Source organism: Erpetoichthys calabaricus, chromosome 11, assembly GCF_900747795.2.
Source record: "Erpetoichthys calabaricus chromosome 11, fErpCal1.3, whole genome shotgun sequence".
NCBI classification, from domain to species: Eukaryota; Metazoa; Chordata; class Cladistia; order Polypteriformes; family Polypteridae; genus Erpetoichthys; species Erpetoichthys calabaricus.
Genome location: NC_041404.2, coordinates 100,405,800 through 100,421,603, shown reverse-complemented (window position 1 = coordinate 100,421,603; position 15,804 = coordinate 100,405,800). Strand labels below are relative to the sequence as shown.

General features: G+C 40.7%; 1 protein-coding gene across 4 annotated transcripts in view; it reads right to left on the bottom strand.

The window, feature by feature from the left end:
* The window catches only part of tbc1d17 (TBC1 domain family, member 17), a 258,075-nt gene that overhangs the window by 192,703 nt on the left and 49,568 nt on the right, over positions 1-15,804 (bottom strand). For all 4 annotated transcript variants that reach the window (XM_028813654.2, XM_051933539.1, XM_051933541.1 and 1 more), the window contains exons 2-3: positions 6,842-6,940; positions 6,436-6,513 (exon numbers count right to left, since the gene is read on the bottom strand). In XM_028813654.2, the coding sequence (XP_028669487.1) occupies positions 6,436-6,513; positions 6,842-6,940 (177 nt within the window). The remainder of the gene's footprint in view (positions 1-6,435; positions 6,514-6,841; positions 6,941-15,804) is intronic.

The following is a 15,804-nucleotide window of genomic DNA, read 5'->3' as shown; positions in this document are numbered from 1 at the left end:
ACACTGGCGCGCGAGAGAGAGATAGAGACACACACACAGGCAGCGCGAGAGAGAGATACACACACACAGGCAGCGTGAGAGAGACACACACACAGGCAGCGTGAGAGAGAGATACACACACATGGGCAACGCGAGAGAGAGAGAGACACAGGCAACGCGAGAGAGAGAGAGAGACACACACAGGCAGTGCGAGAGAGAGAGAGAGACACACACAGGCAGTGCGAGAGAGAGACAGACACACACACAGGCAGCGCGAGAGACACACACACAGAGGCGCAAGAGAGAGAGAGGCACAGGCAGTGCGAGAGAGAGGGCTGGACGCATAAGGTAGGAAGGCAGTTAAAGAATGCACTGGGCTTGTGTTTGTTTTCACTTCTGTTTACAGCGATCGGTTCGTAGCGTGCATTGTTGCAATGTTACTTTTCTTGGTGGTTTATTAAATTACGGATTTTTTCAAATGTTCATTTTTTTCCCTGTGCTTAAAACTCATTAAAAAAAAGTGTTTTTAGCCAGCGGTTGGTAGCACTATAGCGCAAACTATTGCACTGTTAGTTTTCTCTGTTGTTCAAGGTTTTCTCAATGTTATTCAATGTTTTTACATTTAGTTTACTATTACGCTGTGCATTCTATGGTTTAATTAACTATATTTGTGCTTAAAAACTTAAGAAAAAATATATATTTACATACAGTTCGTATGGTCTGGAACGGATTAATTGTATTTACATACAATCCTATGGGGGAAATTGCTTCGGTTCGGTTTTGGAACAAAATTATGGTCGTGAACCGAGGTTCCACTGTACTTGTAATTGTTAGCTTGTTTTTATTTTTTTTTTATTTAGTTTCATTCTCTCAGTCACGTTCACGTGGTACAACAAATTTGTCTCTCTCTTGTACTATTTGTTGACTTAAGCAGTGGTATAAGCAAGAAAAGGAAGTTATGGAGTGATACAATGTGGTGAAGCCACTCAAAAGTTCAAGTTCAGATAGTCGCACAGTTCCTGAAATAAAAAAGAAGCAGTAAGGTATCAAAGTCATTGTGATAAGGCAAGTCACAGCCCACTGTCTTTTATTCTGTTTAATATTAGAAATGCTAACCCCCGTGCTGATGACGTAACTCCATGCAGTGATAGTGCTGCTGTGCCCAGCACATCTTTAAATGAATTGGCTAAAAAATAAATGCTGCATCTGATTACTTGTCTATACATTCTGCTGACTACATTCAAACAAAGTTGTAACGCTGTCTAATTTGGCTCATCATTTGATGAGTCAGGTTCATCATACCACATCTCTTCAGGTTGCGGGCAAGCCACAATTGTGTGCTGTGTTCTGCAGGACACTACATGCCTGCACAATGTGACACACCTTCTGTGGACTATTGAGAAGCACATTAATAGAGTGGAAATGCATTCAATTTACATAAGTGAATTCATTCTCTGAAGGCACCTTAATAGTGCAGCATCGGGCCCAAGCAACACAACAAATCAATTCTCTTCTCTTTACATGGTTATTTGAGGTGACTTGCTGTCTTTAGAAGAAGTGCTTGCCTTTTGCCACACTAGTTGGAAAAAGCACCTGCGAGTATACGGAGCAGCCGTTTTTATAGGTTCTCCAGCTATATATGATGTAATGCCAGCTCAATCCTTTGATGATTCATCCCTGGCTGATGTAACTTGTCTAGTGCCATTGCAATCGCAATGTGTGTGCAGCTGACTGCTCCAATTGCATTTGCAAAACTGGACATTGATGCAAATTGCGCTTTGATGTTTCGCAGTTCAACCACAGTGTAAGGAAATCTTATATATCTGGATGACAAGCAGATAATAACATCCTATGCAGCTGGCACAGCACGACTCAGTGATGTTTGTGAAATTCCCGATCGTCAGCAAGTTCACATTGTAAAGCTCCTGTGGTTAAACACCCAAAAGTGCACAAAACTTGTAAAGGAGCAGGTAGAGCACAATTTCTCAAAGTCTGCCTTTGTAAAGCCGGCTCCGGAGCTTCCGTCTGGCCACTCTACCATACAGGCCTGATTGGTGGATTGCTGCAGAGATGGTTGTCCTTCTGGAAGGTTCTCCTCTCTCCACAGAGGAACTCTGGAGCTCTGACAGAGTGACCATCGGGTTCTTGGTCACCTCCCTGACTAAGGCTCTTCTCCCCCGATCGCTCAGTTTAGATGGCCGGCCAGATCTAGGAAGAGTCCTGGTGGTTTCGAACTTCTTCCACTTACAGAAGATGGAGCCCACTGTGCTCATTGGGACCTTCAAAGCAGCAGAAATTTTTCAGTAACCTTCCCCAGATATGTGCCTCGAGACAATCCTTTGACTTCATGCTTGGTTTGTGCTCTGACATGAACTGTCAACTGTGGGACCTTATATACAATGGGGCAAAAAAGTATTTTGTCAGCCACCAATTGTGCACGTTCTCCCACTTAAAAAGATGAGAGAGGCCTGTAATTTTCACCATAGGTATACCTCAACTATGAGAGACAAAATGAGAAAAAAAAAATCCAGAAAATCACATTGTCTGATTTTTAAAGAAATTTATTTGCAAATTATGGTGGAAAATAAGTATTTGGTCACCTACAAACAAGCAAGATTTCTGGCTCTCACAGACCTGTAGCTTCTTCTGTAAGAGGCTCCTCTGTCCTCCACTCATTACCTGTATTAATGGCACCTGTTTGAACTCGTTATCAATATAAAAGACACCTGTCCACAACCTCAAACAGTCACACTCCAAACTCCACTATGGCCAAGACCAAAGAGCTGTCAAAGGACACCAGAAACAAAATTGTAGACCTGCACCAGGCTGGGAAGACTGAATCTGCAATAGGTAAGCAGCTTGGTGTGAAGAAATCAACTGTGGGAGGAATTATTAGAAAATGGAAGACATACAAGACCACTGATAATCTCCCTCGATCTGGGGCTCCACGCAAGATCTCACCCCGTGGGGTCAAAATGATCACAAGAACGGTGAGCAAAAATCCCAGAACCACACAAGGGGACCTATTGAATGACCTGCAGAGAGCTGAGACCAAAGTAACAAAGGCTACCATCAGTAACACACTACACCTCCAGGTACTCAAATCCTGCAGTGCCAGACGTGTCCCCCTGCTTAAGCCAGTACATGTGCAGGCCCTTCTGAAGTTTGCTAGAGAGCATTTGGATGATCCAGAAGAGGACTGGGAGAATGTCATATAGTCAGATGAAACCAAAATAGAACTTATTGGTAAAAACTCTACTCGTCGTGTTTGGAGGAGAAAGAATGCTGAGTTGCATCCAAAGAACACCATACCTACTGTAAAGCATGGGGGTGGAAACATCATGTTTTGGGGCTGTTTTTCTGCAAAGGGACCAGGACGACTGATCCGTGTAAAGGAAAGAATGAATGGGGCCATGTATCGTCAGATTTTGAGTGAAAACCTCCTTCCATCAGCAAGGGCATTGAAGATGAAACGTGGCTGGGTCTTTCAGCATGACAATGATCCCAAACACACCGCCGGGTAACGAAGGAGTGGCTTTGTAAGAAGCATTTCAAGGTCCTGGAGTGGCCTAGCCAGTCTCCAGATCTCAACCCCATAGAAAATCTTTGGAGAGAGTTGAAAGTCCGTGTTACCCAGCAACAGCCCCAAAACATCACTGCTCTAGAGGATATCTGCATGGAGGAATGGGCCAAAATATCAGCAACAGTGTGTGAAAACCTTGTGAAGACTTACAGAAAACGTTTGACCTCTGTCATTGCCAACAAAAGGTATATAACAAAGTATTGAGATGAACTTTTGTTATTAACCAAATACTTTTTTTCCACCATAATTTGCAAATAAATTCTTCAAAAATCAAATAATGTGATTTTCTGGATTTTTTTTTCTCATTCTGTCTCTCATAGTTGAGGTATACCTATGATGAAAATTAAAGGCCTCTCTCATCTTTTTAAGTGGGAGAACTTGCACAATTGGTGGCTGACTAAATACTTTTTGCCCCACTGTAGACAGGTGTGTGCCTTTCCAAATCATGTCCAGTCAACTGAATTTACCACAGGTGGACTCCAATTAAGCTGCAGAAACATCTCAAGGATGATCAGGGGAAACAGGATGCACCTGAGCTCAATTTCGAGCTTCACGGCAAAGGCTGTGAATACTTATGTACATGTGCTTTCTCAATTTTTTTATTTTTAATAAATTTGCAAAAACCTCAAGTAAACTTTTTTCATGTTGTCATTATGGGGTGTTGTGTGTAGAATTCTGAGGAAAAAAATTAATTTAATCCATTTTGGAATAAGGCTGTAACATAACAAAATGTGGAAAAAGTGATGCGCTGTGAATACTTTCCGGATGCACTGTATATATATCATGACTATTCATAAGGTAATGGGGGGCAATGGTACCCACTGCAAGAGCCCAGGGAAATTCTGTTGTAACACTAATTAGTAGTAGTAGACTGCAGAGCTTCCTGTGTTTGATCTACTTGTGACATTATGGTGTATGAAGCTAAGTAAATAAATCAAGGATGAACAGGTAAATAACATTCGATCTGGCTTTTATATAAGTAACATAAAAATGTTTTTTTATAAAGACCATCACAAAATATAATCACAAACAGGATTTTGCACAATACCCTGGTGAACTCTGTAGGCCTTACTGTTTTGTTGAAGGACAGGAGTATGGCAGATTCACTGGCAGGATGACACCCACCCTCTTGCTGCATCCAAATGGTGTAATCTTTCACCTTTACGCCTGGTGCAGCTGCACTGTTCTTATATGTGAGTGGATGTTTCTTGCGGAGAGGGCAAGCAGACCTATGTGTGTTTGTTGTAGCCTATCCCAATTTCTTTTACTTTGGTTAAATTCTAGAAAAAAACAAAGCGTACTTGTTTTGTTATATTTGTCTTTTGTGAAAGTGTTTGTTTGATATTTGGACTTCAGTCTTCACACATTATACACTTCAAGTCAGCATTTTGCCAATTATTAGTAGAACATGAATAAAGTTTCTGTTCTATTTATGTGTTCAACATTTCTTGCCTTGCATTTCCTACATTTACACAAATCGTTGTAGACATGGAACACACATGAAACATATGTGTTCCAAATACCGATAATATTATTTACCCTATACAATTCAAGGTACCTCACACCCAAATAAACAGACTTGAGCTGGAAGGACTTTGTGTACGACTAAAGCTGTGTCAGAAGGGGATGGGATAGAAGGCTGCCTGCTACCAGTGCTGATCGATACATCTGCAAAACAAAAGACACTGATGAGGAGGTGCAAGGGAATTTAAGGTGGCCCAGCATTACAAGTTTTTTTGTAGACTTCAGGGATTCTAGTGTTAATGTAAGACAGAAAACTGATAAAAGATAATTACCTCTGCAAAGGAAATTAAGAAGTTCTCCCCACACCATTGGAGTGAGTCTTAACTAAGTGATCACCATCCATTAAGAGTTAGTTAAATGTAACTGTCCATCAAATTGTGTTCGTAATTTATAGTTGTAAATGTTTTCATTATTGTACAAAAAATGATTTATACTAGCTAGAACAACAAAATAAGAAATAGGTACACTCCCATTTGTTAGGGGCTGCACTGTGCATATGTCCTGCATTGTGGACAAGCTCATCATAGACTAGTCCCAGGTCACAGTGTCAAAGGGTGGAATGGAGGCAAAGGCTTTAGTGTGCCACTGTGAACTTTACAGGTTATTCATACACATCATTTTATTTAAAATTAGAATCTAAATGACAGGGTGAACCTGACAGGGAGATGAGTCAAGTGTGACATAATGCTGAAGTGCTCCGTTTGGCCAGGGTCATCAGCTATTTTAAGGGCTCCCAAGCAAGCAACCTCTGCAGTCAGCAAACCAACTGTACCTATGTCTGCAGGCTGCATGTTTAAAGAGAAGGTGTAAAAAAATCAAACAACTGCATGGAACTCCAGAGCTCACCTACAGACGGATGAAAAACATCACTGCTGTCCATGCCTAGGACAATGCTTTCCCCACACTCTGTCAAAGGCTGGACATGCACTGATCGCAGAAAACCCCAACTGCATCAGGCTTTGGACAAGTATAGCTCTCCTTTGACTATTTTATTATTGCAAGTGTCAATCCAATATTAAACTGAAGCAAATATAATCGCAGATTAATGTACTGATTATTTTAATCACTGCCGTACCACTATGGAATGATATGTATATACATGGGTTTAGTAAAAACTGCAGCCTCTAAGTAACCTCTTCCCAGGCAGCATGTGTCCCCTGCTGGATACAGAAATGAAGACCCGTATTTGTGAACCACTTAAAAATGATAAATAATGATGAACAGTTTACTTACTAAGACTGACTACCATAGTTATTTATGACTAAATGGCACACAAAAACCTACTACCACATCTGAGAAAAACTACTATAACCATATTAAATTTCTATATGACTCAAAAATTAATTTACCTTCTTAGTGAAAGTAACATGAGGTATAGACCCCTTTTCTTCTCCTATGGGTGTCCACTCTAATTTTGCTTTGCGATCCTGTACAGGAAAAAAATGCACAATTACAGTTTGCATAAAGCAGACTTATTACTGAGGCAATCTATAATTATTCAAAAATCTAACAAAAATTATGCAATTCTTTCAAAGTGATTACAGACAGAAAGGTTAAATGACAAATTTATAGCTCAGTATATTTAATAAAAACATGATCCCAGAAAAGTAAATACATTGCCAAAACTTAAACACATGATATGACTTTGTTTCAAGTATATTCTTAATGAAAGACACAAAATTCAAAATAGAAATTAAAAAAACACTAAGTCAATAAAGCGGAATTTTTCACTGTTAAAAAAAAAAAAATTCTTACCTTTTCCACTATACGAAGAACACCAGGGATTAAGGAATTATGGTCTGCATGTTTCCTCGCACTTGTATGAAGATTAACACCATCCTTCTCAAAGACTACCTAAAGGGAAATAAAAGGAAAACAACAGACTTAATGGAAAATACAAAAAGCTCTTTACCCTCATGCGGATTCTAGAGGGAGCATGGGAGTACACCCAATTGGTCAACATGTGTTTTGTGGATTTAGAGAAGTCTACAAAATGTTGTCTACAAAAAGCACTGATGCAATACTAACGCCACCAAAAGGTATATAACCATGTTCCTCCAAGGATTCGGTGGAGGGTGCTAGAAGAGCATATGGTTCTGGGGTCCTAATGGATATTCAGTCCATGTATAATTACAGTGAGAGTTGTGTCCGCTTACTTGGAAGAACTTCAGCACTATTCCCACTTTGTGTGGAACTCCACCAAGGCTGTGCTTTGGCTCCTATACTGTTTGAGATTTTCATGGACAAAATATTAAGGCACAGCCAGGATGGGGTGGGGGTCCAGTTTGGTGGCGTTAGTACTGCATCATTGCTTTTTGTAGATAACATGGTCCTGTTGGCTTCACCAGGTTGTGAACTCCAGCACACACTGGGATAGTTTGTGACCGAGTGTGAAGCAGTAAGGATGAGGATCTGCCCCTCCAAATATGAGGTCATGGTCCTCAATAGAAAAAAAGATTGTCCACATCAGGTGGGAGGCGAGTTACTGCCTCAGATGGAGAAGTTGAAGTACCTCAGGGTCTTGGTCACGAGAGAGGGAAAATGGGATATTGAGATCAACAGACTGACAGTGACGACAAGCACAGTTATGTGGTCGCTATACTGATCCGTAATGGTGAAAAAGAGTTAAGTCAGAAGGCAAAGCTCTTGATTTACCAATTGATCTAAGTATCTGAACTCACCTATGGTCATGAGCTTTGGGTAATGGCAGAAAGAATGAGATCACAGGTACAAGCAGTTGAAATTAGCTTTCTTCACACGGTGGCTGGGCTCTCCCTTAGAGATAGGGTGACAAGCACAGACATCCAAGAGAGGCTTAGAGTAGAGCTGCTGAACCTCCACATCGAGAGGAGGCAGCTGAGGTGGTTCGGGCATCTGATATGGATGCCTCCCTGTGGAGGTTTTACAGGCTCAACTAGTTGAGAGGAAACCCCAATGAAGACCCAGGTCTTGGTGGGAGGATTATATCTCCCAGATGGCCGGGGAATGCCTTGGGATCTCATAGTATGTGTTGGCAAGTGTGGCTGGGGAAAGTAATGTATGGGCCTCACTGCTAAGACTGCTGCCTATGTAATCCAGTTTTGGATAAGCGGTAGAAAATGAATGAAAGAAAGTATACTTTATTACAGTAGTAATCACAAAATGAAAAAATGAAAATAAAATAAACCAGGTTATGCTAGTAGTGGCCGGAAAAATTAAATCTTTAATTAAAAAGTGAAACTTTAACTAACAGCACATAAAAAAAATCCCACTAATGTTCTATTTTTGAGAATGAAAGGTCTGTTGCCTAGGTATTAAGCAAATTCTTAGTTAAAGTAAAAATGACAAAACTAGAATATTAAAAAAAACATTTTGAGCATGCTTTTTAAGAGACCAGTCAGTCAATCATGGTGCCAGAGAATGGCACATTTATTAGCATATGCAAGTAAGAATTTCACTGTACTTTACACACATGACAATACTGAATCTTAAACCTGTATATTGGTTAAATGTCACTTAGAACAGAAATGAAGGCATCATTTCTCCATACAACATCCCTGTAAAATTGAAGCGACTCCCTTAAAGTGTTGACTAATCAATACCTCAGTAACTTACCTTAATAGTCTATTGTCTGTTTTACTTCTCAGTAACTTACCTTAATAGTCTATTGTCTGTTTTACTTCTACCATTTTAGAAATTTACCACCTACAGTAGATATGAACAGCATATACAATTCAAGTCAGATATAGAGGGTCTATGGAATGCCACTGCTGTCTTACAGGATAAAACAACATGACCCTAAAGCAGCAGAAGCAGAAAAACACTACATCAGGCAAGATGAAACTTGAAAATTATAATTGAAGATGTTAAACAAATATCACAAGATTGCACAAAGAAGTATAAAGTCCGACCCTATTTTATTTATCACAAGGGGGCTCCGCCCCCTGCTCGCCTACCCCCGGTGTTTTGAACCCGTGCCTGCTGGGTAGCCATGTGTGAGGATGACGCACGTTTAATACGGAGAGCTTGCCCGTGTCACTCCGGGGCTCTCCACTGTTAAGTAATTATATCCAGGCAAGCGCGTGTTTGTATCTCGGTAACTCGAGGTGTGTCGTGTTGAACCCGTGCCTGCTTTGCTTATGCAGTTTGAGACACGCGTTGTAGGAGTTCACGTTCATTAGATGTACGCAGTAGTGCCACTCACAACATGGCGGCAAAGCCTGCGCATTCCGTATTATGTCGGTTCTTACCATGCTGTGTAGGAGCATTTGCCTTTTGTAATTTACTGGGCTTTGTGACGCCCGATGTAGGCGCCTGAACCTTCAGGGTTCGTATCCACTGTGTGGTGTGGACGTTAAACTGTCGATGGTTCTGCCTTTATATTGTGTATGTCGGTGTGCATGTGTTTAATGGCTAGGTTTTTTTGTAGCTGTTGCATTCCAGGTTTCATCATCTGTAACCCGCTCTCCATGTGTTTGTCCCCGTTCTTTAATCCCTTTATGAAGTTTTACTTTGCTTTCTATTCTGTGTTTTATTTCTGACCTCGCTTTATCCTGCTTGCGGCATAAACGGGCGCGTGGACTGATTTCTTATTTCTGTTAGTGGAGGAGAGCTTTGTGTGGCGGTCGTGGGTCTGAATCCTCTTTTTTGTGTGGCATGGGTTTGCGCTTGCGTCTGACACCTTTTTTTTTTTAGCGTCCTCATTTCTTATTTTCTGTCGGTTGGATCCGTTGGTTGGAGGGGGGTGCCTGAATCCTCTTTTTTGTGTGCCATGGGTTTGCGCTTGCGTCTGAATCCTTTTTTCTTTAGCGTCCTCATGAGGGGGGGCATGGCGCTGGCGCCTGCGCAGTACGTCTTTTGCGTACACGGGCAGGCAGGTCCCTGCGTCCATATCCGTTTTACCATTCTCGGTTAGTAATATGGATTAGAACACTAGAACGTTAGAACAATCTAAAGGAGAACAAGCCATTCAGGCCAACAAATCTTGCCAGTCCTATCCACTTATTTCTTCCAAATAAACATCAAGTCGAATTTTGAAAGTCCCTAAAGTCTGTCTACCACATTACTTGGTAGCTTACTCCAAGTGTCTATCCCTCTTTGTGTAAAGAAAAACTTCCTAATGTTTGCATGAAATTTACCTTAAACAAGTTTCCAACTGTGTCCCTGTGTTCTTGATGAACTCATTTTAAAATAGCAGTCTCGATATACTGTACTAATTCCCTTCATAATTTTAAACACTTCAATCATGTCACCTCTTAATCTTCTTTTGCTTAAACAGTATAGGCTCAGCTCTTTTAATCTTTACTCATAATTCAACCCCTGTAGCCCTACAATCAACCAGCCTAGTTGCTCTTCTCTGAACCTTTTCTAATGCTGCTTTGTCCTTTTTGTAGCCAGGAGACCAAAACTGCACATGGTACTTCAGATGAGGTCTCACCATTACATTGTAAAGTTTGAGCATAACCTCCTTGGACTTGTGCTCCACACATTATGCTATATAACCTAGCATTCTGTTTGTCTTCTTAATGGCTTCTGAACACTGTCGGCAAGTTGATAGCTTAGAGTCCACTATGTCTCCTAAATCCTTTTCATCAACAACATCATGACAATATTTATTTCTATAGCACATTTTCATACAAATGATGTAGCTCAAAGTACAAGATGAAGAAAGAGAAAAAAAATACAAAATATAAGAATAAAATTAGGCAATATTAATTAACATCGAATAAAAGTAAAGTTCAATGTCCAGGGAGCACAGAAAAAACAAAGAAAAAAACAAAAAACTCCGGACAGTTGTAGAAAAAAAAAAAAAAAAATTCTGCAGGGGTTCCAGGTCACGAGAACGCTCAGCCCCCTCTAGCATAACATAAATGATCTCAATCAGTCCTCAAGATTTTCAGGCTTCACATGGAAGAATCAATTCAATCCATCAATGTAGGGACAGCATGGGGCTTAGATCAGGTGGTAGTGGCACAGATCGGCACCACAGAAAACCGGAAAAAGAACAGCAGAGAAAGTAGGGATTAGTATGGATTTCAGAGCCATGAAAAATAAAAGATAATTAAATGCATATATAGAATATCAGGGTTAAACTAAAATGAAGCTATGAGAAAGCCATATTAAAATAATGAGTTTTTAGCAGGTTTTGTTAAAGTGCTCTACTGTATTAGCCTGGCGAATTTCTACTGGTAAACTATTCCAGATTTTAGGTGCATACCAGCAGAAGGCTGCCTCACCAGTTCTTTTAAGTTTAGCACTTGGAATTATAAGCAGACACTCATTTGAAGATCTAAGGGTACGATCTGGAGTGTAAGGTGAAAGGCATTCCGAGATATAGGATGGAAGATTATTTAAGGCTTTGTAAACCATAAGCAGTATTTTAAAGTCGATTGTAAATGGTACGGGTAACCAATGTAGTGACATCAAAACTGGAGAGATGGGCTCAGAATTTCTTTTCCTAGTTAAGTTTCTGGCAGCTGCATTCTGCACTAGTTGTAATTGATTGATGTCTTTTTTGGATAGTCCTGAAAGCAGTGCATTATAGTAGTATAGCTGACTGAAAAAAAGCGTTAACTAATTTCTCAGCATCTTGCAAAGTTATAAGAGATCTAACTTTTGCTATATTTCTTACATGAAAAAATGCTGTCCTAGTAATCGGAGTAAAATGTGACTTAAAATTTAGGTCAGAGTCAATAATTACCCCCTAAATTCTTTGCCACTGTCTTGACTTTTAAGCCTAATGGATCAAGTTTATTTCTAACTAGCAAAATACCCGCGCTTCGCAGCGGAGAAATAGTGTGTTAAAGAGGTTATGAAAAAGTAAAGGAAACATTTTTAAAATAACGTAACATGATTGTCAATGTAATTGTGTTGTCATTGTTATGAGTGTTGCTGTCATATATATATATATATATATATATATATATATATATATATATATACACATATATACATATACATACATATATATACATATACATACACATATATATATATATATGTATATATGTATGTGTATATATATATATATATGTATATATGTATGTGTATATATATATATATATATATATATATATATATATATATATATATATATATATGTGTGTGTGTATGTATATGTGTATGTATATATATATGTGTGTGTGTATATATGTGTATGTATGTGTATATATATATATATATATATATATATATATATATACATTTATATATGTATATATACATATATATACATATATGTGTATATTGTGAAAACATAAAAAGATGTAATTGAACAAAATGCATGTGTGTATAGAAAATAGGACAGAGTGATGAAACTTGTTTGTGTTTGGCGTGCGTGACAAAAAGCATGTATACTTTCTGGAAGTTTCTTTTGATGATGTGTGTGACAAGAAAATATACCTTTAGGGTAATGACTTTACAAAAACTGGAAAAGTACAATGAGTCAGGATGCTATTTTTTGCTTACATGGTCAACGATCAGGAGATTAGAAAGGTATAAAAGAACAAGGACATCTGCGCTCGAGGCAGATGAAGCGCGGTGTCCTAGGACTGTGTTTCTCTGACATTTTACCCTTGCCTGGTATGTATTAATAAAAGGTTTTTGACTAATTTTAATTTTCTTCTCTGTCTTCAGTCACAAAAAGTGTCCACAGTTTTGGCGCCCGGACGTGGGGCAAGAGACGGCCGGTCGACTCCTCCGGCGAGACCATTTCAGTGATCCGTCTTAACAGCGGACTGCCGTTAACTTGAGATATCCGGCAGCAGAGCATGCAGCTCCGGCAAAAGTTAGGACTGCCCTGTCCTGAAACAGTTCTTGCGTGAGGAGCCCCTGGTCTCCTCTTTGCTACATCCACGGTGACTGAACGGATTTCCAGACAGAGCTTGCACACTTCCAGGCTGGGGTAAGCACCGGGGGATTTCCGAATATTTTTTATTTTCTAAATAACGGGAGGGCGAGTTTCCTGTTGACCGTCTAGTCATACTCATATCTCAACGGGTTGCTTAAGGTGATGGAGACTTGACCCAAGCAGTTTGACGCATACGAAAGGTCTGACGAAAGGATACTGGCCTCACCCATATCCTAGACTCGGCTGGACGTATTGATGTAGTATTCTGCTGAACCGAATCGGACACGAAGTCACCTGAGCTGGAATCCAGGGATGTGAGCGGACAGGCTAACGGGACGAGTAACGGGGTGGTATGGAAATAAACCGAAAAGAGCACAGATTACAGGATTGCTGTTAGGAACGGAATGACACGTAGCGCTATGGAAGATATGTAGCTATGGAAGATATGTAGCGCTATGGGAAAATAAATAAATCTACATACGGAATAAGCAACAAAACCGTGTTCTCCTGGGAACTGGATCAGGACCGATAGTTAGGTGTCTCCCCTTGAAACTAAGAAGGGAACAGTTTAGGTTTAGTGAGTGGCACACTTAATGCCTTGCTGATTCATACGTACAAGGGATTAGGCGAATCAGTATATAGTTGGAAAATTAAATACAGAACCCGGGAGGGCAGGGGAACAAAATGGGAACTTATAACAGTAAGCCTGTTAATCGCCGCACAGGGGGATCAAAATCATTAATGCTGGAAGAATTATTTTCGGAGGATCAACAGACGCTCCGTAAAAATGGGTCTCCTAGAAAATTAATAGAAAAGAAGACAGGTTTAGATTTCAAGAAGGCATGTAAGAAACGGAATAGACAGAGTGGTGGGCGTTGGCCAATAGAGGGGACAGGAGATGTAAATAATAGTGGACCGTATCGAATCGATAGAAATTTAGAAGCAGTACCCCCTTTATCCTATTATTTTTTTCCCCTCCTCAGAACCGACCTCAGACACCTCTATTATCCCCTCCTCTATTCCCCATTCCGATTGCCCCCCCCCTGCACTACAACTAGCAGAAGTTTCCCCTGATGATTCCCCAGGCACAGATCACTATGACCCCTCAACCCATCGTGATGACCCACCCTGTACTAGACAAACCCCCGTCTCCAAATGCACTCGAAGTCAAACCTCCACTCACAAACCAGCTCCAACTTTTTTCTCTTCTGATCTTTCACATTCACTTACTTGCCCTTTAATAGAAGTTCCCAATCCCCATTATAACCCTGCCCATCCAGCTGGACCCCAAAATCCCACAACAGTTATGATACATCGGAATTGGGACATCCAAGAACTAAAAGATGTCGTGAATGCACTTCCAGATCCAAAGGAAGTAGGAGGACTAAAATTTGTTGAACAACTTGATCACTTAGATAGCATGTATAAGCCTAATGCTGCTGAATGGACCCAGGTATTTCGTCGAAAGTTTGGGACCACATGGGCCACTGTTAGCAGGGGTGTCCGCAATGACATTCCATGGGTATGGAACCCAGTTTTAACTCGAGGACAGGGGATAGGTGGAGAAGGCGAATTTAACCCACAATGGGAGGCGTTGAGACAAAATATTGCAGAAAAATATAAAAAAGGAACGGACTGGTCCCTTATTTCTGCTGCAAAACAAAAGAAAGACGAGACGGTTGATGAATGGGCACATAGGATTCAAGACCTTATGGCTAATCACTCGGGCTTGGGAAATGCTGATGACCGCACCCGAGCTGCAGTTCCGCCTTTTGTTTCCGGTTTGCGCTTTGATATACAAAACAAGGTCTGCACTTCCTGTATTGAGTGGGAAAGTGCCACGTTTGATGAAGTCAAACGACATGCTGAACAGGCTGAATCGAACTCTCATGCCAAATTATTGGCAACACAGATGAACTATTATACCAGGAATGCTCCTGACCAAGGTCGAGGAAAAAGAAGGAGACGAGGAAAAAGAAGCAGACGAGGACGAGGAGGAGGACGAGGTGGTTTTAGAGCTCCTCCTGTTGACCACACTAAGAATCCTTTTATTCCCTCTCCCTTTAATCCCAATGTTAATTCCTACTCTTGTTACGCCTGTGGTGAAACTGGACATTTTCGTCGGGAGTGCCCTCACAGACAGCAACAGCCCCCACCTCCCCTTATTCCACCTGTTTCCTCTGACACCCCTGACTAACAATACTGGCCATAGGAAAACGCTGGGACCTCCAGCCACTCTTTTCAACTACCTTTGCTCACTCATAATTCAGAGACTGATCCTTTACTGACATTGTTCGTTGATGGCACTGAGACTGTTTTCTTAATCGACACTGGTGCCACTCGCTTGCTGGCAAAGGTCCCTACCTCGAACAAAACTGTTACTGTGCTTACTGCTTCTGGACAACCTCACCTTCTTCAAGTATCAAAACCTCTTCAAGTCCAGTCACGTCCTGGCGGACATACTTTGTTCAACCCTAAAGTTGTTGTGTCAAATTACCCCTTACCCCAAACCCTCTTTTAGATATTTCCCCACACACCATTCTCCTCAAAGCCCTACACTCTTTTTCCCCTTGTTTTTTCCCAATTTACAGGCCCCTGACTTCTGGTACTTGCCCCGAAACCCTTCACATCTACTGTGTTTTTATTTCATCCACAAAGGCAGCTGCTTCTGTTCATTTTACATGCTTACAGCACATATATTATCTTGGCAAAATAGTGCCTCATATTTTTCCTTAGCTAAATCACACACTGTTAAATGGGGGAAATAGGACCATGGGTGGAAAAATGCCTTGAAAGAACAGACTGGTTACAAGTTACTCCGGGTATTTTTGATACTCCTGACCATTTAATAACTAAAGTAGTGTTTCAAGGGATAGCCCACTGTGAGCCT